Genomic DNA, 27,215 nt, shown 5'->3' with positions numbered 1-27,215 from the left:
GAGACTTGAAAAAGATATTCAATGAAAACTTAACAAAAATGAACAAAAGTAATGTCAAGGGAATGTCATGCCCCAGGGTTTCAGTTTGATTGAAGACTAAACTGGTAAGTGTGGGCTTACCAGATTGCTACTTTAATAAAAGAGATTTTTAAGATCAAGGAAAAAGGTATCACAAGGAAAGACCTGAAGCAAAAGATTTAAGTGAGAAAAAAAGAAAACTCAAACAAGTTCTGTAGGGAAAAGGTATAGACAGAGGTACAAAGGTCTGGAGGCTTTGGGGGGAAAAGGCAGCATAGCATAATGGTTAATTGAGTGTGAATGAACCTCTACCACTGATTAATTGAGTGACTGACCTTGTATAAATCACTTTTCTTTGGTTTCCCCATCTTTAGGATGGGGATAAAAACAGTACCTATCTCCACGGGTTGTAGTGAGGATTAAATGTTTTCATATATGTAAAACTTCACACAGTGCCTGGCATATAATTATTGTTATTAACTACCACGGGGAAAAGCCAGAAGAGGAAAATGCAATAAACACAGCCTCAGGTTTTCTGTACAGAGGATCTATGGAGTCTTTTCTAATTATACTTACACACCAAACTAAAGGATCAAAATCTGATTCCCAAATAATACACATAATGTTGAAAGTTCTATTTACGCCACCTGAAAAGTCAGCAGCATTATGTTTCCTTGAAGTTTGTTTTCCTTAAACGGGTCTGAACTCAAAAGGCACATTTCAACTTATCCAAGATGTCAATGGCAAACGGGATGAGAATTAATGTAAACAACCCAAACCACAAAAATGTGAAACAAATTTTGATTCCCCAACAGTAAACTCTTATTCTAAGTGTTTTATTAAACTGAAGCAAAGTCTGATTTTGAATATGTAGAATACTGTTTTATTCTTTATTTTAAACCTTCCTTACATGTTTAAAAATATACATGGGTTCAGAACAACCTCAATAAAATGATGACATTTCTTTTACTAAAAGACCTCTGAAGTCAAACCACCAGTGTGCAAACATGGTTGGCTTCCAATTTGAAGAGTCATAGGCACATTTCACTAAATGCATTTCATAAAATAAAGAAATAAAAAATGCTGAGAAGAAAAATACTCAGTAGTTTGATATAAATTTTAAAATATCTGTCAGGCAGGAAACTTATGGTAAAAAAAGTAAGATTTAGATGTTTCAGCACTTACACCTGCTTCACTACTAATTTCCCAAATGCCGTTTTGCTACATCTAAACCCCTGACAATTTACTACACAATGCCATGTAGCACACTAAAAAATAAGTTAATTTAATCTCTGAATATGAAAACAGATCATTACAAAAGAAAATACTGACAGTTCTTACCTGTATTTGATAATTAAGTATATTTTATTCTCAGCATCACTAAGAATGCAGCTTGGTCTAATAGAAATATCTAAATAACAACTACACAAAAGTATTTTTCTCTTAAAAGAAGTTTTTGTATATTTTTGTCCAATGTTGATGACTTAAGCAACACTGATCTATATAGTGTGCTAAGAAGACATTAGGCACAGATCACATAATGTAATTTACATTTTCTTTGTTGTAAAAAATATAGTATGTGCAAATGCATTATCACACAAATAATTAGCAGACACAACAATAAGCTTTGTAAATCTAACATAAAAAGGTTAATATTTTACTCTTTAAAAAAAAAAAAAGGACACAAGTAGCTTTAAGAGCAATACCTCACTTCTGAGTGAGTACTCTGCATCTGCATTAGAATTATTTGTGAATTATCTTAAAGAAAAACAAAGCTTAACTATAGCCCCTGCAAAAAACAAAAAGACACCACTTTGGGCACATGAACTAATTCAAAAGAAAACAAATAAAAAGGTTTCCCAAAGCCATTAAAAATACTTAACACAGTATCTCAAACAACCTATAGAATGCTTTTTTGGAAGGAATAAATCATTCAACATTATGACTTTTATATAGCAGATTCTTTCATTAGCTAAGACACTTCTGGATTAAGGTACCAAAGGATGCAGATCAAGAAAAATGGAGAAAAAAAAAAATAGGCTGTTAGGAAGGAGGAGGGAGCATAATTTTACCCAGAAGAAACAAAAATACTGTTTCTTTTTGTTCATAGCAGAAATTTTGTGCTACGGATATTATAAAAACGCAAGCAAAATGGTTGTGTGGCAGGTAATAAAATACAATGCTTATTATGCATCCTCCATGGAGAGACTGTTTAGGGATTGTAGGTAAGTGAGTTTATAAACAAGTACACTTTGATGCAAAAAATTATACTTTACCACATATATAATATGTAGCATTTTTCTGTAAAGGGCAATTTATGTAAATAATTTCCACAAACACAAAGAGAGTGAGAGAGACAGAGACAGACAGAATGAGAGAGACAGAGACAGAGGACAGAGTCCAGTCAGAGAGAGAGACAGACGCCAGGGGCTTTGCTCATGCCCTGTGGAAGATCTGAGGTACTTTTCCATCCTCAGTGCTTGATTTTGCCTATTACTGCACATTCATACTCACACACTGCAGTTATCTCACGAGATTACCCTCTATACATCCTTTTCTTCAGGATGTTTTTTTTTTCCATGAAAAAAACACCTTTAGTCCCTTCCTCTCATAGTCAACTATTAAAGTAAATATTTCTCTAGTGGCAAATTTCCAGATGAAGCAAGAATATAATCCCAAACTACTGTCAGATTACATTTGATTTACTGTGTAGTTTTCTTCAAATAGAGCAGGAATTAGCCCGTTTCCTAGGTTGGGGGTCTCGTGCTTCCTGATCCTTCACACACATACAAGACGTGCACATTGTCTCGGACAGTCTTCGGAGGCCTAGCCGGAAAACACTGTTGGAGAGGCTGTATATTACACAGTTACAAAAACTATTACTTATAGCAAGCCAGGTTGTTAGGAAGGACAGTGTTGGATTGTCCAAGACCCGGGAGCTTTCTAGAAGAAAGTATATGATATACGGGAGCCAGAGCACGTAAAACACACTGGTTATCCGAAACAAAACCATGGCGTAGCGACGGTCAGGGCTATGCCCAGTCTCTCCAGAGGCAGCGACTTCGTGGCTAGGGAATCGGGCCCTCCGGTCATTTATCTCTTTGGTGTGCTGCCGGCAAATTGTGAAAATGTGGAAATAAGTGAAGCAGACAACAAAGGCAGCAGGAGCATAAAGTAAACAAACAATAAAGCCAGTAAAATAGGCACTGGTGAGCCAAGAGGTGGCACACCATTCAAAAATGTCACCGTGGTAACCAGGTTTCCCCCAGCCAAAAAAGGAAGGCAAGAAAATTAGGCAAGAGTAGATCCAGATTAAAACAATGCAAATTCTCAGGCGACAAGGGGTGACCAGTTGATTGTAGGAAAGAGGCTTGGTAATTGCAAGATAGCGATCCACACTTATGCAAGCAAGACATGCCATAGAAACACTTTTTAGAACTGAGATGATATATCCAAAAACCTGGCAAGTCAGTGACTCGTGGATACCTGTGGAGTAGTGGAGAAGTGAGAGAGTAGGAACCAAGCAGCTCACTCCAACGAAAAGATCAGCATATGCCATTGTCTGAATGAAATAGCTGGTCGTATAATGGTGTAAGAGTGGAGCACAGTGAAAGACAAAGATGACCGTTAAATTCCCAGCAATGATCAGAAATGTCAGCAAGACAATAACAACTGTCTCGAAGATGCAGACATCCACCGCACTGTAGTGGCCAAATCCAAGTGGGCAAGAGTGACGTTCGGACACATTCAAAATGCCACTGCTCATGTTCAGGATCCTCCATTCAGTCCATCTGGATTCATTCATGGCTTGGAATTAAAAGAACCTGCAGCTTTGGCTACAGCAAGCAGGTGCCCTGCCTAGCATCTGCTAAACTCTGCCCATGAGTGTCTCAGAATCAGCTTCAGTAGACAGTGGCAGCGCTTCTGTCACAGCTGAGCATCCCAGGGAGTACTCAAGTCTCTTCATCAGCCTCAGTGCAGCAGTAACACACCTCAGCTTTGGGAGGGGGGAGGAAGGGGGATAAGCTAGAAAGGAGGTGAAAAAAAGGTCACCGATTAGCTTCCTCCGGTGCTTTCAAACAACTTTTTGCAGACACAAGGCACTTCTAGAGAAAACGGACTTTTTAATAATACCTTGCACTATGAAAAATTAAATCTGTAAAAGAAAAAAAAGCAATTGCCAAAGGAAGAAAAGCTCTTGTGGGCCGTTTATTCTCCTCAGAAAGGTAGTTTCTTAGGGATCAACTCGAAAGAGTGAGAAAAAAAACCTTAAATAGGCTCAGGCTTCCTGTTTCATCTTTCAGGAGAAATGGATTCATATTTTAGAATTTAAATAGTTAAGATCTCAGATTTGGTTGGAAAGCTAAGAAAAAGTTCATTGTGGCAAAGAGTGTCTTTGGCTCAGTTCAGGGTTTGATGCTGGTGGGTCAACTTTATGATCCATTTCTCTCTCTTTTCTCTCAAAAGCTAAGAACCCCCTTCTCCAACAAGATTAATTCTAAAAGACTCATCTCTACTGGGGCACAAAGGAGCAGAACAGCGGTAATGGACTCCAGATTGCCCTGTAACTCTCATAAGAGAAAAAAAAGCATACTTCCAGTAGAGAAGATAATACACAATGGGTCAACACTGACAAAATAGGAAGAACTTCTGAAGTTTTAATTCTGCATGCATTTTTTAAGCATTCAGATGAAAAGCGTTTTAGTCCATTACAGTTTACTGGTGCTACCACCAGCATCGTAATTTATACTCCTTCCTTTTCAAAAGGAAAATAAAATCATTTTTTGCTATTAATTTCAGCATCAATAACTGAAAACAACCTTCATTATCTGATACACCACCTTCCTTATAATGGAGCATGATCATAAAATATACAGCTCAAAGTTATTTCTCACCTTTGCAACCACACCTATATCTCACAAATATATGTAAATATATATGAAATTTAGACAATAGAAACTTTCCTATATCCTCTGAGCTTCTGACTAGAAATGCTGCCATTATTTATTACTTAGGTATTTCTAGTAGGCTTTCTAATCTATATTGCTATATCTTTTCTGTTTTCATTAAATGATTAACACATTAAATCATTACTTCAACTAAACCTTTTCAAAGTGGAAAATTACCTTGTTTGTTATATTTGCAGTTATATAGCAGCCATATGTTAAGAAAATGCCTCTTCTAGTTCTGTATTCTATTTTGAGCAAGTGCTCAATTAATACAGGGGCCATTAGATAGGTTATAAGATGTTCTCGTTTTAAAATACTTCTAAAGCATCAAGATGAGTTTAAATCCTAGAGTTTGAAATACTGAAAGACTGGCAGGATAGAATCCATCCAAAATGCTTCCAAGGTCATTCTGATATGAGGTTAACATTTGTCAAAAGTCTTTTTTAAAGTACAGGCATTTCAGAGAGTCTCTTGTCAGTCTTTGCTGTCATACCTTTTGAAGAAAGAACATGCATTAGAAATAGAAACATCTCCTTCAGGAACAATGCAGGAGCTTAACAGAAAGCATTCTTCTTAAAGTTATTTTCTTGTGCACCACCAAGTCATTCAGGGAAGTCCTTCTTCTTTTATAATAAGAGCCACAGGATATTCCTCCTTGCACATTCCTAGTTTCACTTATCACAAAATAGTTCTTGTTACAGGAATAAAACAATGCTTCTCACCTACATTCACTCTTATCAGCTGCTAGGCTGGGCTGCTTGATTCAGAAGTCCGATTTACTGTGATGCAGTTACCGAGATGCTGTCGGTGTATTCTTCACAATCTCTCAGTATCACTGCCTCCACCTGAGCCGAAGCCCTGCTCCTCCTCCTCATCCTGAGCTGATGCAGAAGAACTCACCATCAGAAAGGTGACTCGGTCCTCCTGCCCCAATCAACAGCACAGCCAATGGCTACTGCAGCTGAAACTGTCACTAGGTAACAGTTGCCAGGCACATGCAGGCTTATAGACTTACTCGGCAAGCTCCGATCAAGATTGACAAAAGAACACAATGGAACTGACCGATCCTTATAACATATTAATGACATGTATGAATTTCTAGAGGTATTTTCCTTATAGCATGTGTAAAGATTATTTCCTATGAGCAGGACAGAAAAAAAAAACAAACCCTGAGATACACCTTTAAACCCTGTAGAGAAACTACCACAAGGTACTAGGACACTAAAAAGTCAGCAGTAATCTAATGCTCATTGGCAGAAAAAAACCTATTAATTATTAAAAATCATCTAAGTCTTCATGAACTCAAGTGATAGAGCTACTATTTTTACTCTTTAAAATATATTATATTTTGATTAACAGAAGTTATTTTGTAATCTCTCCAATCCCTGCCACACCCACACTAAATTGCTGAATCTGATGTATTTAACTGTACAAACAAAGTATTGGAACTAACACCTCTATACTAAAATCTACTTGCTGGAATATTTAAGGTCAAATATGACCTCAGAAGAGAAGACATTAGAAATAAATAGAATGACTGCTTAGTCCACTTTTTATCCTAATAGAAAAAGAGTCAAAGAGTCAAAGAACTTTGTCATACACTGCTTGAGCTACTCATACCCAAGTCAGAAGAAAGTAATTAAGCTCATTTATATAATGGAGGTTAAAAATATTTCCATTTATTTTGACTTACTATAGACAAACATTCACTATTTTAAAACTATTTCTTATGGGGTCAGCAATTTTCTTAAAAGTGACTTAGAATTACTTTACACATTATTTCAGAATTGAATCAGGAAATTTGAGATGAAAATGGATAACCAACACTTAGAGCACATTCTATGTGCCAAGCATTATGCTATATGCTTTACATTTTTGTCTCAATAAAAATATTAAATCTCTATGAAGTAGATACCTATCATTATCATTTTCCAAAGGAAGAAAGTGGGTACCTAGAGAAGGTAAGTATAACTTGCTCACTATTACACAGCCATGAAACTAGGAATGAAACAGATCAAAATTGTCATCCTTAACACCATTTTGATGAACCCCTCCCTCATTCCCTCTCTTTTCCACTAGAGCAGCTAGTCAGGAAATGTTTAAGAAGAATTATTTTGGATTTCAAAAAATGATTTCTAAATAATAGAAGATCTATGCTTTCCTCCATGTTGAACTGCCTTTCAGGAAGATCATATTACTGTTAAAATCTTCAGGGAGTTAGGTGGAATATAGAATGGAAGCACATTGCTCATTACCAGAAAAATGTATGAAATAAGTTAGAATAACAATCTTAGAATGAGTACCATATTGAGATTTGAAAGTAAATATTTAAATTTAATATAAAAAGGCTAGAAAGTCCTGTTTTACAGGGAAGCATTTTGACTTTTAGGAAAAGCATGGAAATCAAACAAGATTCTATTTAACTAAAACTCTCTTTCACAATAATAATAAATATTCAAAATAAAAATTACAGGTGATAAATATTCATGAATGTAGACAGTTAAATACGAAGCTTTTTTAAATACGAAGTTTTACTATAAAACCATTGAAAAATACAATGCTATTAATAATTAAAGCTACCTCATCACCAAACTCAAAAAAAAAAAAATCCTTCTAAAAGTATAGACTGTGCATTATTTTTCAAGTTTTGAATCATAATATTTTTTAAATCAGAGAAATGGCAAAAAATATCATTTAGGGAAATTCAAATACTAGATCACTTTAGTTTGACACATTTATTTCCAACAAATAATCACTGGTAGGGATTTGAGTCTAAGAATACTGTAAATAATCCCTAGTTGTACATGCTGCCAAAGGTATATGATAATATGAGAGGGAGAGTTTAAGAAGCGATAGCTTTGACCCACCAAGCTTCCTTCTTTTCTTCTACCAACTTCAAAAAAACAGCTTCAGGAGTTCAAACAAGATAATTTTCTTCTTTTCTGAGACTGACTCTTTTTACTAGCCCCTCACTTTTTTTCCTTTCCATCCTTTTTTCTGATCTGATTATAATAGAAACTAATTTATAATGTGAAGCTCTAATAACAAGAGCATTAATATCATATTTACACAGCTCATTACATAAAGCACTCTTTGTTTTTATATTATGCATAATCCTCTTCATTTTAGGGGTCATTAGGTGTTTTATTATTGTCATTCTTATTAGTCATTATCAACCACCCCCCTCTCCTTTCAACTGATGAACACTAGCTGTGAAATATCTAAGAGGAACCATTATTTGGAATTACTTCAGAATTCCTTCTAATAGCTAAAACTGTATAACTTCTTGAGGTGATACATCACAGATGTTTAATTTTTCATTTATACCTTAAATATGTCTTATATGTCCTTTTATATGTATCAATATTTCATTATTAGACATCTGAGCAACTCAAGCAACTACTCAATAGGATCTAAACAGCAAAGCAAGAGAGGATCATTAGCCACCGACGGTAAATAGGATAGACGGTAGGCAATGATTATCAAGGAGAAATGAGCAACCAATATTGTAAAAAACAAATGGAGGGTAAAGTAAAAGGTTTTTTAAAGGTACAAAAAGGTGTATGGATTCAGAATTTATTTCTTCAACTATTCCTCCCATCTGTTAACTTTTCTCCACCTCCACTACCCTAAACAAACTAGCATCATCTTGTGTGTGAACCACTATAGTGGCTGCCAATCTGGTCTTCCTGAGTGGTCTGTGGCCTCTCTTCAATCCATTATGTGCAAAACAGGCAGAATAACCTTTCCAAAATGCAAATGAGATGATACCACTCTCATTTAAAATACTTCAGTGGTTTTACACTGCCCTTAGGATAAAATACTAACAGGTCCTATAAAATCTGGTCTCCTTATATCTATTCAATCTAACTTCTCTTCTACATTATTTAGGATTAGCTAAACTGGCTCTACCTCCCTCCACTCCACCCTTTCCCCGTCCCACACATATGTGCTATGCTCCTTACTGCTTCAGGGTATTTGAACCTGCTGCTTAATATGCCATCACATTTCTTTTAGTTATTAATTCAGATACAATCTTCAGGCTTCAGTTCAAATACCACTTCCTCAGAGGAACCGTCCTTGAATTCCCAGATTAGACCAGATTCCACATGTACCATAGTTTATAGTATGTTTTCGTTCAGTTTTGTCTTCCTGACTGGATTGCAAGCTCCATGAGGGGAAGAACATCTGTTTTGTTCCTCCTTATATCTCCAGTGCCTACACTACAGTGTTGGGCAAAGAATAGGAGTTGAACAAATAAGTGTTTAGTATAATGTTAATATAAAGCATATCAAATAGCTTGACGAGTCTATAAAAAGACAGAAAAACACTAATAACCAGTTTTGTGAAGGTCGAATATGCAAAGTTCCTTGCAATCCCTTGTATGACATACAAGATTCACAAGAAAGCTATAAATTATATGACCAGATTGCAGGGGGAAAATAATTAGCCTCCTAATATATTCAAAGTAAGGGCAATATTATTCATCTATACCTCTACCTAAACCCAATTCAATATGAATATTTGACTACTGATTAGAAAAGTCATATCTAGCAAGAGATAATGATTATTTACCTATCATTTTAAGAATGTCAAATGCTGCAAAATGCAGTATCAATATATTTTAAATGTACTATCAAATGTAGTATTAAAGCAACTTGGTCTAAGTGCTAAGGAAAAAATAAACTCTCTAAAGTGGGACATGTTAGAATCCACTGATTTCGTGACCCCTCAAGAGCAGAAAACAAGTTTGTAAGTTAACTTCATTTTATTAGGAGGCAAATTATTAACAATTAAAAATATTTAACAAATGTTAAGTTAATGGCACTACAGAAGAAAACTTCCTCAGCCTGACAAAGACACTATATGGGAAAGCCTACAGCTAACATGACATTTAATGGTGAAAGAGTAAATGCTTTCTCTTTAAAACTGGAAACAAGGCAAAGATGTCTGCTCGCACCACTTCTATGCACAATGTTCTGGAGGTCCCAACCAGTATAATAAGCAAGATAAAGAAATAGTTAAGCAATACAAGAAAAGGAAGACATGATTGTATACATAAGAAATACGCCCCCCCAAAATCTACCCAAAATCCCATTAGAACTAATGAGTAAATTTTGTCATAATACAAGGTTAATACACAAAAATCACTGCATTTCTATATACTTGCAACAAACAATAGTAAATGAAATTTTTAAACAATAAACTATTTACAACAGCCTCAAAACACAGAAAATATGAATAAATTTAACAAAAGACATGTAAGACCTCTATCCTAAAAACTATAAAATGTCATTGAGAAAAATTAAAAGGTCCTACGTAAATGGAGAGATATGTCATCTTTATGGATTAGAAGACTCAATATTGTTATGAATATTTGTTTTTCTCAAATTGATCTACAGATTTATTGCTATTCCAATTAAAATCCAAGTAGGCTTTTGGTAGAACTAAGTTGATTCTAAAATTTACATATAAACACAAAGGACCTACGATAGCTAAAACAATCTTGGGAAAGGATAAGAAAAAATTTGGAGGACTGGTACAACCTGATTTCAAGACTTACTATAAAGCCACAATAATCAAGAATGGCATAAGGACAGGCAAACAGATGACTTAAAAGAATAGACAGTCCAAAAATAAACCCATAATTGCCAATTGAATTTCAACAGACTCTAAAACAAGTCAAGGTGAAAAGAAAATTTTTTCAGTAAAGGGTACTAGAAAATTTTGACTATCTGCAGGAAGATAAACTTAGACCCCTTTCGCATACCATACACAAAAAATTATTTGAAATGATCACAGATCTAAACATAAAAAATAAATTATACTTAAAATTAAAATTCTGCTTTTCAAAAGATGTCATTAAGAAAATCAGTAAGCAAGTCAAAAGACTGAGAGAAAATACTAGTAAAACATATATCCTACAAAGAACTTGTATCCAAAATACATAACTGACTCCTACAATTTGTTAATAAAAATACAAATAACTCAATCAAAATGGAAAAATACAGACATAGACACTTCACAAAGGAAGATATACAGATGGCCATTCAAGAAAATGAAAAAGTGCTCAGCATCAATAGTCATCAAGAAAAGACCAAGTAAAATCACAATGAGATACCACTATATACCCATTTGAATGGATACAATTAAGCCACTGATAAACACTAAATGTTGGTCAGGATGTAGAACAACTGAAACTCTCATAAATTGCTAGTGGTAATGTAAAATGGCCCAACTTGGAAATTTTTGAAATAGTTTGGGAGTTGCTTATAACATTAAACAAATCTGCCCTATGACCCATCAATCCCATCCAATAGAAACAGAAACATATATCCGTAAAAGACTTGTATAAAAATGTACATAGCAGCTTTATTTTTAATAGCCCAAACCTAGAAACAACCCATACATCCATCAACAGGGGAATGGATAAACGGAAATGTGATATGTCCATACAATGAAGTTCTGGAACAGGCAAAACTAATTTTTGATGAAAGAAGTCAGAACATACTTGCTTCAGGGGTATGTGTGTGTGTGTCTGTGTATGCGTGTGTGTTTACTGGCAAGAGGTATAAGGAAACTTTCAGGGACGATGGAAAGATTTTCTATCTTAATAGCTGTGGGCTATATACATGCATATGTGTTGAACTCACCAAAATGTTCACACTTAAGATCTGTGCATTTCACCCATATGTAAGTGATAGCTGAAGAGAATGATAAAGATGATTGCATTTGCTTTTTTCAAGTGCCCCCATTTCAGTGCAATGCCATCAAATTAGAGACCTAAATTACTTGAGTGCATTTTAAGGCATTGCCAGGAAATCATAAATATTGATGTTGAAAAAGAAAAATATCAGAATCCTCAGAAGCAAAGTCCCATCAAGAATAAGGGCTACTGAAATGTCTAAAAGAACAGATACTGCTGGACAGAATAAGTACATTTAGCCCGTGTCTACTTTCACAGTCTCTCAATCATTATACCTGACTCATGGCTCACTGTTTGTACTCACAGACACAACAGCCCAGATGCAAGTGAGACACTGAGTGAGAAAGACTTTTTATTAAATGCCAGTTATACAACACTCTGAGACTGCCTTAGCTAGCTGGGACCTAAGACAACTGTCTGAGAAAGCAAAACCTTTGAGAGAATCCATTATTTTTAGTCAATCACAAAGGAAAATGGACAAAGGAAATACTATCTTATGGGGATGTTTAACTCTTAGTGGGGGAAACCCTCAAATATAAAATATATACTTAAAATCAAATTAATTGGTCAAAAATAGTATGCAGAACAATAAAATAAAACTATGCACTGTAGGATCTTTCCTTCCATTTTCCCCAAGTTATGTTATTACCTTTAATAAACATTTATTTAGTTTGAAGACTAGGAAAGACTGTGACTTAGAGAAGAAAATGTAGGCTTTAGAATGAGCCAGATCTGGGTTGGCACTGGCTGTAGCACTTATTAACTGTGAGGCCTTGGGTACATCATTCTCTCCACATGTCTCAGTTTCCATCTGTAAAATTGAGATAATAATACTTAACTTTTAAAGTTGGTTATGAAAATTAGTAATTAAAAATAAACCAGAAAAAGCATATAGCAGTTGTTCACTCAAAGCTCACTGATAATGAAGTTAAACATATTCTTTACTATCTACAGGCTTTTTGTTTAGTCATTTCTCCTTAAGAAACCACACCCACAGTAACCTGTTGAGATTAGGAAATTTAATACAATACTTTCACTTTTCTCTTGAGTTGCCAACTCCCTCAACATTCCTTTTAAAAAGTACCTTCTTAAAAGAAACACATTATCTGAACCTGACCACACATTTTATGAAATTTATGTGATTAGCAACACAGTAATATAAGAATTACCAAACCTTGGTCCATAAAAATCTCAGTTACATGGATCCTGCAATTCCCAGATAATTGAAGGTTTCTCTTTTTTAATTTTTTAAATTTTGTTTTACTTTATCCAATTTTACATTTAAATCTTTATAAGATGTATCATCCACTCTTTTGCCTTCTTAAATTGAGAATTCTGAACATAATTTAATGTTTGCCTGGTAGGCTGGGATCATCACTGTTAATGTCAGTTAGAATACTATCTTATAACACAATCATACCTTGGATTCAATATATATGTATATTGAATCAAGAGAGACTTTAATTTCTACAAGTAACTAGGTACCTAGATAAGAATATATAGCACCCTATATTTTCTGACTCTATTTGCATAGAAAGGAATACATAGCTCCCTATATTTTTGACTCTATATAAATATAGCAGTACTCTTCATTCCTCTTCTAATTTGCTATCTTTAATTTTCTAGAGGATTAAAAATCAGAAACTAAGCTTATAAGAATTTTTTATCCAAGAGTAAACAGAAGTACTGCTCTATGAGTAAAGTGTCATAGCTCAGGTCTGAACTGTCAGTTATTTCTAGGTAAGTGAGGTGGTAACTATTTTAGTAAGGCAATAGACATAATAAATACACTTAAAAATAACACAGGAAAAAAGGAAATTCCAAGCTTTCTTACATCTTTCATGTAAGAGCTATCAATCATTCATGTTCTTTTCTTACTTTATACAACAACAAATCTGGAAATTAAATTGTTTAAGAAGATTTTTATATCAATGAAATCCCATCAAGTATTAATATTATCTCACAGAATGGGTTGAATACAGTTACCTCCCTTTAATTTTTATACAATAAAAACATAGAGGGAAAAGTTAAACCTTAAAACTTTTCCTGGGAAAGTCTGTTAAAATTATATGAAAACAGAACAGCACAAGTACATTTTAAATAATGGGTTCACATTATAGGAAAGAAATGTTGATTCAAATTCATTTTTAATTGAAAGAGATTTTTCCCTTATAAAAGAAAATTGCTATTTTTTTAAGATATCTTATTGTTATGGCAACTGAAGTGCTAAAAATAATAAAGAAATATCAAAGTTGTTATAGCAACTGGAATTTTAAAAAGCCATGAAGTGTAAAATAATCAAACCTTTACTTGGCTTGAAATGCAACATCTATGACTCAGTTTTCGAAAGAAAATTTGAAGTACTCATGCTCTTGTCTTTACAAGTTGTCTCTGGAGTCCAAATTAAAAAACAATAAATGCATGTTGAATTAAACTCAACTATTCAGAGTTGGCACAAAATCTGGATTTTCTGATTTTCTAACTTGCTTCTTACCTCCAGTCTTCACTGTTTTGCTCTAGAAAACACTAAAAGTGGGGAAAAAATTTATTCACTGCCAAAGTGCTTTGCCCAGATTCATCCAATTAGAGTTCAATTAATTTAAAAATTTATTGAAGTCCTACTGCATGCTAGGTATTGTGCAAGGTTCTGGGACTTTTTTTTCACAGAGTTCACAGTCTAGTAGAGAAGAACTAAAACAGGTCACCATCACTGAAATGTAAAGCACAATGAAGGAATATAATGAGATTATCAAGGAAAAATTCATAAAGGTCCTTCCTATAAGCAGTGGTAAGATCTTTGAAGGATTTAAACCATGAGGTAACATAAATTTATTGTTTTCTCAGAGATGCCCAGATTAAGAAATTAAAACTTCAGATATACGTGCTTCACATTAGAAAATCAAGATAAGTCTTCACTTTCACAGTTTCATTTGTTCCTTTCTAATAACTAACGACCAAGATTCAGGTAACAAATGTAGTAACATATGGTGCTAACATAGCACATCTCTCCAGCATTTATGGACTGAAGAGAACTGGCCGGGAATAGACTCCGTGATACCCCTGTTTTATTTGTATCCATCTGCTTTTCAGCATTTGCCCGCTAAAACCATCGGCTTATTTTTAAACTAGCAGTGATTTATCTTGTGAGCTAGTGACAACGACTTGAGAAGTTCAGACTGGACTCAGTGGGAAAGAGGGCCATCATTTGCCTTAGACCTAGAAAGGGAGAGTTGGTGTACCTGCTGATTAGTAAAGCCTCCTGTTACATATAATATATATAGTCTGATAACTCTATAGAAAAAGAATGATTACAAAAGCACAAACTCTTCTCTTACCTACCTTACCCAGTAAAGAAAATGACTACTGATGACCACTACTGTTTTGATCCTGAGGCCAATACAATTCTATTGCTTTTTATTAAAAATAAATGTTATGATCCTTTACATGAATGATCTGTAATATCTTACTTTATTCTTAATCCATGCTTATTAGCATTTTTTAATTTTCAATTTTTATTTCCACAACAATTTAAAAGCATTACTAGAAGTAGATTCTGATAATCTGACTGCTATCTCATAATGAAGTATTGTTATGCTAACAACGAGATAAATCAACCTCTGGTGTTTTTTTTTTTCTTTTTTCATATATATATATGTTTATCATATATTTTTTCTTTTATCATATATTTCCTGTGCTATGCTATTTGAATAATATCAAACCTTGTAGTCTTTTTTCTTTTTTAAAAACAACATACACTATTTTTTTTTTTCAGCTGCGTTGGGTCTTCGTTGCTGCATGCAAGATTTCTCTAGTTGCAGAGAGCGGGGTCTACTCTCGTCACGGTGCGCGTGCTTCTCATTGTGGTGGCTTCTCTTGTTGCAGAGCATGGGCTCTAGGCATGCGGGCTTCAGTAGTTGTGGCACTCAGGCTCAGTAGTTGTGGCGCACTGGCTTAGTTGCTCCGCGGCATGTGGGATCTTCCCGGACCAGGGATCAAACCTGTGTCCCCTGCATTGGCAGGCGGATTCTTAACCACTGCGCCACCAGGGAAGTCCCAAAACCTGGAGTCTTAATACTCCGTTTTTCAGCAGTCTTGACAGGGAAAAGACATGTATTTGTGATAGAAAAGTTTTGGAAAATTTTAGGAAACCACTTATCTAACATCCCTAGTATGTCTTTATACTTGTAAATTTAATAGTCCTGTTTAAATGTTTTACATATGCAAGTATTACCAAATTTCTGTACCAAAAGATGGCTGCAGAAATGTGAAGGATTCTAGTTATAGTAATAGGTTAGAATGACATTTTCTTTAATAACTCCTTTTATAAATGTACCGCCCAAGCTGAATGTCATTATGGGACTATTTATAATTTAGACCTTTCTGTCAAGATGATTTTATGCCCTGACATGACACTGAGTAGGCTGGAAACAGCTGTATGCCCCAAAGGGAAATGAAATTATTGGTGTTATTCAAGAGCAAAGGTATTAAATACGAAAAATTTCTTAAAGAACTTCATGAGAATGATGGTGGCCAATAGACTGTAACATACAGTAAAATTATGCCTTTTGAGCAATAACAATTACAATAATAAGTGTTATTCCACCAATAAAGCTTCTTCCCTCTAAGTAGATGAAAGTTAATTATAAATATAACTCTAACCCTTTGAGCTTCCTAATAAACTAGATGTATGGCACTACTACAATTAAGGTTTTTGCACACAAAATGGGTGTTAGAAAAGTTTTGGAAATTTTCAGACAAACCATTTACCCAATATCCATGGAATGTCTTTACATTTATCAATTTTAACTTTGCATAAAATGAGTTTAACCAAAATGAACAGCATCAAGAGAAAAATGTCAATTACTAGGTAACATAAGGATTAACTGTATTTATGGAAAACATTGGCCTAAACCCCACCATTAATATAAGACAATAGATAGGACAATCAGACTAAGGGGTTTGTTTCTGTTTTGTTTTATTTACTTTTTCAATCTATTAAAATTAAAAATATTAAGCTATGTCTAATTTGCTCCTTATATTTGGGGGGCTTCACATAAGAATTCAAGTTTGTGGAGAATTCTGAATACAATAGTTAAAACTGCTCTTCATGTCTTAGCCAAACACTACTGGAAATGAGAGAAGAAAGCTCTGGCTCACTTATTCATTGCATGATATGGAGAAAGTCCCTTGACTTCTCCCAGTCCCAAATGCCTCGCCTCATTTATAAAATGAGATGCTTAACATATGAAGCATGCACTAGATCCTTTTTTAGAGTTCTTGAGAGCCCTGAAATTTTTGCATCCAAAACAGTGCCTATTAAGAACATAATAAAGGTGGGCTCAAACACAAAGACTGCAGACATGAAAGTTACAGAAAACTACTAATAAAGAATAACATACTACAGTATCTGCTGGTTTTACAGGTCTAATCCTATTTACAGCAAATGCCATAACAAATTCCAATGAAAAAACTCAGCATGACAAAAAGATTCCCAGTGCTGTGGCTGATGACCTAAACATCTCAAATAATATTCCGCATGTAACAGTGTTCCTTACCAACTGAAACAGAAAAAAAGAAAAAGGGAAAAAAAGCTAGAAAGTCCCCTATTATTTGCTTACACTGACCAACAAGGATGATCTAATCATTCTGTTCTAAATGTTAAATCATAATCCTATTGTTGGCTTATTTTAATTCCACAGAAGCTTGAATTCCATTGTATACTACAATTTTATAACAATAATAATGCCAATAAAGTGTTAATCATGGGCATAAATGGAACATAAAGGTGTACCATAACTGATGCTATATACAGGTCAATAAAATGCAATAAAGGCTGGAATTTATTCCTCTTTTTATTTCATATTAGCAATAAGACACTTCAGAAAGAATGTGATTTCAAGGAGATTACTATACTGAATGTGGCTTAAATTACTCAGCACCTTTTTCCAGCAATTTTGATTTAAAATACAGTTATTATTTGTTTACTTAAAATATGGTTGAGTACACGTGACTAAATGCCTTACATTAAAGTCTGAAAAATGTATGATAAAACATTTCTAAAAGTCAATAAAATGTGTATTTTACCACTATCAAAAAGCATTTAATAACTAAAGAAATAGAGAAATGACATGGACTTGAGGAAATAAATGAAGGTTAAATCTGCAGTTTACTAATTTAAAATGCCAAGTTGAGAACGGAAAAGTAGCAGAAGTTAAACTAGGAGCCAGTATCTCTACTTACTCTAAGGGCATGAAGTCTGAGAGTAAGACACATAAAGGTTATTACTTTCACACCATAAGCACATCTTGTTCAAGGCCAATACTACTGAACACAGCAATTTTACAACCTTTCTTTGGTACTGGGTCAGAAAGAAAAAAGATATATCTTACATCGTAGGTAGGCCATAAAAACGTAGACACACATTTTTCTTCATTCATCATTCAGTAAACTTCTTGAAAGACTACTATATACCATGCTTTCTTTTTGAAATCCTTTGGTTTTGGTCAAATAATCTTTTCTTATAAACTGAAGTGACTTTTCCTTTAGGAACAAGGATGCTTACTTCTCAGATCATTTGCCTTTGGCCTACATGTCCCCAAATAATATTTTTCCTATTTCTGAAAAGAGAGAAAGTCGAGTTCTAAACAGATGTCATATATAAGTCAAAAGTAAAATGAACACTTAGTCTGCCTTCTGTACTTAAATTACCTACAGAAGTTCTTCCAAAATTAGATTTGAGGGCTTGGCAGAATATAGAATATAGCTTTTACAGAAATGTCCTCTATACTAAGAAGGGAAAGAGGGAGGAAAGAAAGGAAGGAGGGAGGAGGGAAAAGAGGAAAGAAAGGCGCAAACAAAAAAGAAATGTTCAAAAGACTTCCAAAAAAGGAATTTTAGGAAAATTATTAAACATAAATATTTATAATGCATTTTCATCCCAAAGCATATTACTTAGCAATTAAATAGCCCCTCTGGCCCAGAAGTCTTTTAAATTTTTTTATTAGTTGACTCAAAATTCAAAGTACAGGTACATAGCATTTTGGAAATACTATGCGGTTCATTTTGAGATAAAGAAAAAGCAGTTTTACTCAGAGTACATTTTCCAGAAGAGAATGAAGAAAAGTCCAAAAGACATCAGGAGACAGTGCCAAAATATTTATCTGTATTCATTACCTGTCAATTCAGTAAAGTGTTAAGTGCTTCCCACAATGTCAGGTGCAGTCTAAAGATACTATGGAAAAATGTTGGTGAGATAAGGGTATATTCTATACTGGCATAGTTACCTACAAGCAAAAGAAGATAGTGTGGTATAGAAGAATGGACCCAGAACTTAGTGTTGGAGATCTAGGCTATAGCTTCAGATGTTATAATTATCACTATGTACTACGTATCCCATACAAATAAGTTCTTGTATCTTTGATTTCTCATCTGAAAATAGGGTAATACACCAATTGTTTTGTGTAACCATCTTCTCTCAGATGGTTACTTGGAATATTAATTGACAAAATATTTATAAAACATTTTGAGAAAAATATAAAGTATGTTAAAAATGTCATTATTTTTACTAATAATACTTAAAGGAAAATATTTTAAAGCAGATTTAAGTTAAAGAAGAATGGACCTGACCAACATAAGACTATTTCATATAACTTCCACTGGGCCTCTATTTCCACATCAATAAAGGGGGTAGAATTATTACTGGCCTAACTCAGTATTATATGAGGCTTTCATAAGGATAAAACTAGAAACTAGATATAAAAAATCTTATAAACTATGAAGGGCTATTTCTATGAACTTAATGTTTCTGTCCCAACAAAATTCGTATCTTGAAATTTGAATTTTAAAATATTAGGAAATGGGGTCTTTCGGAAGTGATTATAAATGCAGTCCAAGAAAGTGTGCCCCTTCCACCATGAGAAGACAAAGCAAGAAGGTACTGTCTATGAACCAGGAAGTGGGCCTTTATCAGACACTGAATCTGCCAATGCCATGATCTTGGAATTCCTAGCCTCCAAAACTGTGAGAAGTAAATTTCTGTTGTTTGTAAGCCACCTACTTTATGGTATTTTGTTATAATAGCCCAAGTGGACTAAGACAGCTATGAAATAAGTACTAAGAATTTAAGTTTCTATTCCTACAACTTTTTTTGAAGTTGTTCAAATGTTAAAAAACAAAATTACTTAAATCTTGATGATCCTCATTAATCAGGCACAGGAAGCCTAGACACAAGGCGATTCTTACCCAATAGGCAGAGAAGAGATTCTCCTTTGTTACATTTACAAGTCTCCAAACTGAAAGAAACCACAGAAAGCTCTTTTTTCCTTATGAAAAGTAATCTAAAGCATGTGCTCTTAAACCAGACATCTCTACTGTTTATTATAACTTTGGGCAAGTTATATAAAATCTTTCTGCTTCAATAGCAACCTCATAGGGTAAGATTAAATGAGTTAATGCATTCAATAGTAAATACTCAAAATTATTAACTATCATTATTATATATCATTAATATTTATATTTAAATATAATTTAATACTATAATTATAAAAATTATAAAATTTCTACCTTCTTAGCACCATATGCTAATAAGCCTCAGAAGAATCACTCTTGCTTCCCTTCAAAAGTACTAAAGCTTGATACATACAGCAGCTATACTTCTGGTATGACAGGGTAAGCCTTAACAGACCAAGTATAAGCTCTAGACTAAATACAAAAAAACAACTCACTGAGGACTCTAGAGAGAGAAAAAGAGCAGGAGTACTTTGGAGAGGCAGTCAAAACTTGAAGAAAGGAAATAGCTAAGTTCACATTTTTGCAGCTTTGGCCTGAGGGCAGGTCACATTGACAGTGTGATGCAGGGTGGCTGAAGTTCCAAAAGAAAGCCCACTACTGTATCTTTTTTGACTGAGGAACCAGGGACAATACCCAGGGTAATTACAACTGCCACAGTGAGGAGGGAAATAATGGGGAAACAGAGTTAGAAAATGAGAACTCTAAATTCTGTGTATAGTATCTGCCCAAGTCTCTGGTAACCCCCAAATCAAGCACACATATGACAAACTACAAACTGGTAGGCTCAAGATAAATGGACTGAACTGAGAATTGGGCTGCTGACCACCACAGGCAAGACAGAGTTTATAGTTTAAGTAAAACAAAATTAAACACTTGCTAAAACAAAAAATCAATACTCTCATAACATTCACACTTTCCAGAAGAGAATTCCAAAATTATTTGACAAACAAATACCAGGAAACTGTAACCCATTTGCAAAGGAAAAGGCAATCAAAAGAAGCCAACTTTAAGATGATCCAAATGTTGAAATTACCAGACAAGGACTTTTAAGAGGCTATTATACATGTATAAATAATGCAAAATAAGTAAATGGCTTCACTTCCTGAATGCTTTTATTCATAGAAACTGTTGCCTATATGAAATAGTTATTTTGTTTATATCACAAGGTGATACTGGGCCTCATTCATGCATGAGATTTTGTGAATAAATTGTTACCTCATAAAAAAAATAAAAATAACATTTTTAAATGTATTCCGTGAATAAGCATGGGCTGTACATGGAGCTATCAGCAAAGTAGCCCCAGCGTTAGTTAAAAATATGTTCAGAAAACTAAATTATTTTTAAAAAGTCAAAAACATTTCTATATAACAATTATACCCTGATTAAATATGTTATTATGCTTTCTTCTCTTCACTCCAGTGTCATCATCACCTCATTTTTAATCTGTTTTATTAAACATATCTTTGCAGGGGGAAAAAAGAGGCTATTATAACTATGCTCAGTGATGGAAAGAAAATTATAGTTGCAATGACTAAAAAGAGAAGAAATTTCAATAGAGAAACTGAAATATAAAAAAGATCCAAATGAAAATTCTAGAATATAAACATGCAATGAAAATTCACTAGATGGACTAAGAATTGAGATAAAAAATAAAAGGTAAGTAAACTTGAAGAAAAATCAACAAAAGTTATCCTATCTAAAGAAGAAAAAAAAAACAACTGACAAAAAATAAAGAACTCCAGGGATGTGAGGGCACAATACCAATACTTAGAATTCCAGTAGTAGAGGAAAGAATTGGGGTGTAAGAGATATTTAAAAAAATAATGCCCCCAATTTTTCCTAATCTGGTGAAAGACGTAAATTTATAGATTTACAGCCCCAAGCAGGATTAACAATGAAGAAAACCATGCCTAGGCATATCATAGTCAAATTGTTGAAAACTAAAGTGAAAGAGAAAATCTTGAAAGCAGCCTAAGAAAGACAACGTATTACATACTGGAGATATGAAGGATGATTATATGAATGATGCAGGACCAGCTATATAATTTGTGAGTGTCAGTGCAAAATGAATATACGGAGCCCATTGTTCAAAACTATTAAGAATTTCAAGACAGCAACTGAAGAAACTGTAACCAATCACAGATCCTTTCTAAATATGGGACTCTATGCACCTGCACAGGTCACATGCCCATGAAATCGACTCTGAAATGATCATTTACTTTCATCAGGAATTATGGAAGCCAAAGACAGTAAACAACATCCTTAAAATGCTGAAAGAAAAAACTGTCAACCCAATAGTCTACATCCAGGGAAAATACCCTTTAAGAATAAAGGCAAAATAAAGACATTTTCAGATAATAGAAAACTATGTTGTTACCAACAGACCAGCACCATAAGAAATGCTAAAGAAAGGCTCAAGGATAATGACAGCAGAGAGAAAACATGGATCTTCAGGAATGAATGAAGAACACTGAAAATAGTAATAAATATCTGGATTTTGTTCCTTATCCTAAATGCATCAATGGAAGTTTTTTAAAAAAGCGTTTTCTGGCCATAATATGGAAAACAGGCTGTAGGGAAGGGGGCGGGGTATGAAAAAATGGAATTGGGAAGACCATTGAGAAAGTTACTGTTGTCATCTTGGAAAAAGATGTACCTAAGGCTCTAGCAATAGCAAAGATGGAGAAAGCCCATGTTTGAATCCTAACTATGCTCTTTCCAACTATACTGGGCTACATTTCGACAGGAAAAAAAGTACAAAGTATTTTCTCAGTTTGAGATACTGGCAAAAGATAAAGCTTAGCTTAAGCTTCATTCTGTTCTGGAAGGGTCCCAGAAATATGTTCACATTATTATATGCTTTGGTAAAATTTGCAAAAAAAGATTATTTTCCTTAAAAAGCTTCCCCTGCTCCCCCCCAAAAAAATTATATATGCTTCAAGCCCAAAATCTGAATTCACATTGGCTACGCAGACAAAACTAAGTAGCATAAAAGGCAGAGATGAAAGGTATATTAGAAATGAAAATTAAAAGCTAGTTTATAAATCCTCTTGGGTATTTAGCATAATACCAAACATGTCTTGAACAACGAGTATCATTTAAAAAGCACTCCCGCAAATTAAATTAGTAACATTCAACCTAATGGTCTCTAAATCAATAATCTAGATTAATACGTAGTATGTTCAAGATTCATACAATTATATCTATGTCAGTGATCAAATATGTCATGAAGAATATCTAAACTCATTTTCTTCCTGGGAGTGATTTCTAAAAGGTAATATAAATAAAGAGGCTTTGGGGGTTAATGCATTTTATATGCGTCACTTCACTTCCACAGCAAAGGCACTGGCCGGGTTTCCCCAGAGGGCTGTTTGTCACAGTATTTTTCTGGCTACATATTCACCCATTTCCAAAAAGAAAAAAAAGCCCTCCAATAACCTTAAACTCTGTGTTAAGCTACTATCTCCAAGACAGAACATTTCAAATGAATGTGGTTGGCTCTTTCACTGAAGGACTCCTCTCCAGTATAACCCAACAGAAGGAATGGGAAACAGGACTTTTCTTCCTGGGAAGTAAAATGTATTACGGTTTTAAATGTGATGGGTCGAGTAATACAGGAATGCAGATTAATGGAAGTAAAATTTAATTCTGTTCTTTAGGCTCAAGTGGAAAACGTAAAAGGCTCCACACATTTTGAGAATTAAAGAAGAAGCCTGAATCAAAAATGAAAGTAGACAGCCAAAACCCAGGAGAGAAAAATTGTTCAGAAGAATCATCTTCTACTTCTCTGATTCTCTGACTTTCATTCCTTCTTTTGCATCAAGTAAAAGCCAAATATCACATGATTTGTTTGTTACATAAAGCATAAATTAACGAAAAAACCTTAAACCTTATAAGGCAACTATATTTAATCCATTTTATATTTATTTACATAGTATTCTTTTGATAAGGAACTACTGTATAACTATTTTACTTTTTAAACTATATTGTCTCATCTGTCCATCTGTAAACTCTCTATTAATGAAGGCTATCCGTGATTATAAAAAAAATTTAACTATTTTGCAGTAAATAGTAAACTATGTTATGGCTTTTTATCATTTTTATCTTTCTTAACTAAAATAAGCCAGGAGTCATTACACCCATTCACTGAGCTAATAATCATTCAAAAAATACTTCAGAAACATTCTAGAGTTTAAGGTCTAGGACCCAGACCTTTGCTACTCAAAGTGTGGTTCATGGACCAGTAGCAGTGTTGGCATCACCTGATGGGTTGTTAGAAATGAGCATCGCCATCCCCATCCCAGACTTATTGAATCAGAATCTGCGTTTTAACAAGATCCACAGGTATTCTGAATGCCCGTTAAATGTAGAGGTCTGTCCTAGATAATGTTTCTGGCAAGAAGAAAAAAAGGCGACAGTGAACTTAGAACTGAATGCAAACAAACCAAAAACAGATTCTCAAGAACTGACTCAGTGTTTAATGATTAAATCAAAACTTGCAGAGGGATATGGAATCAGCATCTTAGACTGTATTCTAAGTTTATACTCTACATAGGATCAAAGTGACGTAATGCTGGCATTTAGTTTTACTGACATATTTTCATGGGACTAAACACTCTTTAAAGACTCTTTGGAGTGGCCCTGAAGCATTATACGATTCTTAAATCACCTTTAAAATTACCGCTATAAGACATGGGTTTCTCTTGTTTTTCAAGGATGCTTCACTGCTGTAGGCATTGTTAAAGACCATCTATCTCTATCTCCAGAATAAAAAGACATAGTCATGATTTAATCGTAACCATTCTATCAAAGTATTAATATGTCACCAGAGGACCCTATATTCAAGAATTGTCAGTGACTTAAGACACCAACGAATTTGGTACAAACTGGACAGAATTTAATACCAAGAGAATCTCTCTTATATGGTAATAAAGTCATTCTATGTAGAGTTCCACAAACAATATAAGTGGAAATAATATCTACTACCTTGCTAAATCTGAATATGACCTGTTACCTAAGAAAATTAAGGACTTGAGTGCCTAATTTGGAACAGTTCAGCATCATTTTGGGGTAAGACACAGTTTTCATCCACTGCCATGTGTACACCTTGGAGGGTAGGTATCAACACTGGTGAGCAACTCAGATAACAAACAAAACAAGTTGTACACATGTGTTGTCATGCCTCAGCATTCAAAAGGCCAGCTCTGGAAAGCCAGCAAGTTGCTTCTTAGTGTTTAGTCTCAGGAGGTAGTATTTATTAATGAAAACTTTAATAATCCTGCAGTTTTATCACAATATAAAGAAGAAATATTCTCTATGACCGTATGCTCCAAGCAATGTTCAATGCAAAACATTAAAAAGAGAGTTAGAAACCACAGATAAATTAAGGTAAGTCCAGTTTTTATTTCTATTTCTGACACACATTTGACCTTGGGCTGAATATTTAAACCTTTAGACTTCTGCATTAACTTGTAATACTATTACTTGAAATCAATCTATTCCATAGATAAGTCACAAAGATAAATTAATAAATGTTTCTAACTCAATTCTTAAAATTAATGTATTAAATAAACATATGAGAATACTTCAAATAAGGTGAACATTTGAGTAACTGAGTTATTCATATTAACACAAATCCATACACCTAAAGTTCAAAGAAAACCCGAAACAAAAATAAGACTGGATATAAAACCTGAATAAAAGCTATGGCTCCTGGCTTTAATACTGTTCTTGTTCAAGACACTGTCTTGCTCCCATCAGACCCATCACGTATAATGTAGGTTAGTGGCATTTTGGGGTTAATAACTTTTCTTCCTTTGTTTCCACAAACTACAGGTCTAATAGAAATTCATCTACCTTTAAAAAGCAATTGCTCCTTCTTTCATAAGACTATGTTTGCCCTGGCTAAGCATGCCATGAGGTTTGTAAATATTAGATTGTGTTGTACCAGCAATCATTTGTACAAGATTTACCACCTTGAACTACAACTGATCTGAAATAATGGCACAGAATAAATTGATCCCCAAAAGGCCACAATTCAAATCAGCTTCATATGCTCTGACTCTACCATGTGCCAATGGTTGGGAATAGGAGGGTGGTAAGGATACACGGAAGAGTAAGTTACAATTCCCGCCCTTGCTGAGGGTAGCTTTCCAGCTCTTACCTCCCTAATTTTTCCAACTACCTGCCCATTTTAGAAATTAATAAACCTCTGTGTATTAGGACAAATATCAAAAGATTGGAAGTAAAATTAACAAAAGCAACACCAGGAAAAATTATAAAGTTTTTATTAGTAGTTCATAATCAATTACCATTTGGTAAATTAAGAAATACCTGATATGCTGGATATAATAATCATCATACAAACATAAACAGGCCTGGGAAACAAGACATATAATACATAAAGCACACACCCTTGTGAAGTAACTTCCCTTATACAGTAATTCTCTAAGACGACTTCAGGTAAGCCAAATAGACTGTTAAGTTAACAGAAATGCCATTGTGATTTAAATAGGTAAATTCACTAATCGTTGTTAGATATTTATGTTTATTTTGATCTTGTATGTCATATATATGTTTGTTTGTATTTATATGTATCTACATACAAACCCAAATGTTATCTACTAATACTCTTTCTATATAGCATGGCTTGTTCCAGGATTTAAAAAACATGATAAGATTATAAGTTAAAAAGCCTTGCAGATCAACCAAAATATTCTAACTCCAGTATTATTGCTATTATGTAAATTTACATCTGAAAACAAGTCCATTAAATATCAAAGTTTATTACTACAAAATAATCTGCTAGAAATCCCTAAATTACCCCTTTCACCTGGGACATAAGCAGTTAAAGAATGTTGCTAGAAGCTAGAGAGCAAGTAGCTAAGTCTACAGTTTCTTTCTGTAAAATAGCCTGAGAAGGCAGCTGATGAGCAGTTTCCTTTTTAATTAGAGTCATTTCCTGATTAATTAGTCTCAGAACACTTAATGCAAGACTACACTGTGCCACTGGGACGAACAACAATTCTCCTCATGGTACAACTAGGTATCACCTTTTCTCTAGGATCAAGCTCAATCTAATTTCTGTTCCAATGGGAAAGGATCTTTTCTCAGAAAGAGTGAGCTGGAAAACTATAGCTCAACGTGGAGAGGTATGTCATCAGCCCCAACAGGAAAAAAGAACATGTAGATTATCTAGGGGAATTCCTTTACCTCCTTAATTTAAGATTCTGTTATAGTTTTTTTTTTCTTTT

The 27,215-nt window shown here is 34.1% G+C and overlaps 2 protein-coding genes across 8 annotated transcripts in view; both read right to left on the bottom strand.

The window, feature by feature from the left end:
- RABGAP1L (RAB GTPase activating protein 1 like) overlaps positions 1-27,215 on the bottom strand; it is a 693,841-nt gene that overhangs the window by 450,025 nt on the left and 216,601 nt on the right. The window lies entirely within an intron of this gene.
- GPR52 (G protein-coupled receptor 52) lies at positions 890-5,236 on the bottom strand. The gene is made up of 2 exons (XM_036844748.1): positions 5,145-5,236; positions 890-4,044 (listed from the first exon to the last, which is right to left on the bottom strand). The coding sequence occupies exon 2, from the start codon at positions 3,821-3,823 to the stop codon at positions 2,738-2,740; it is 1,086 nt and encodes a 361-aa protein (XP_036700643.1). The 5' UTR covers positions 3,824-4,044; positions 5,145-5,236; the 3' UTR covers positions 890-2,737.

The sequence above is a fragment of the Balaenoptera musculus genome, chromosome 1, assembly GCF_009873245.2.
Source record: "Balaenoptera musculus isolate JJ_BM4_2016_0621 chromosome 1, mBalMus1.pri.v3, whole genome shotgun sequence".
Classification (NCBI taxonomy): Eukaryota; Metazoa; Chordata; class Mammalia; order Artiodactyla; family Balaenopteridae; genus Balaenoptera; species Balaenoptera musculus.
The sequence above is the reverse complement of the archived record's forward strand: the minus strand, read 5'-3'. Positions and strand labels throughout refer to the sequence as shown.

What these genes read in the sequence shown, in the direction of transcription:
- GPR52 (XM_036844748.1), bottom strand. Translation starts at nt 3,823, where the DNA reads ATGAATGAATCCAGATGGACTGAATGGAGGATCCTGAACATGAGCAGT.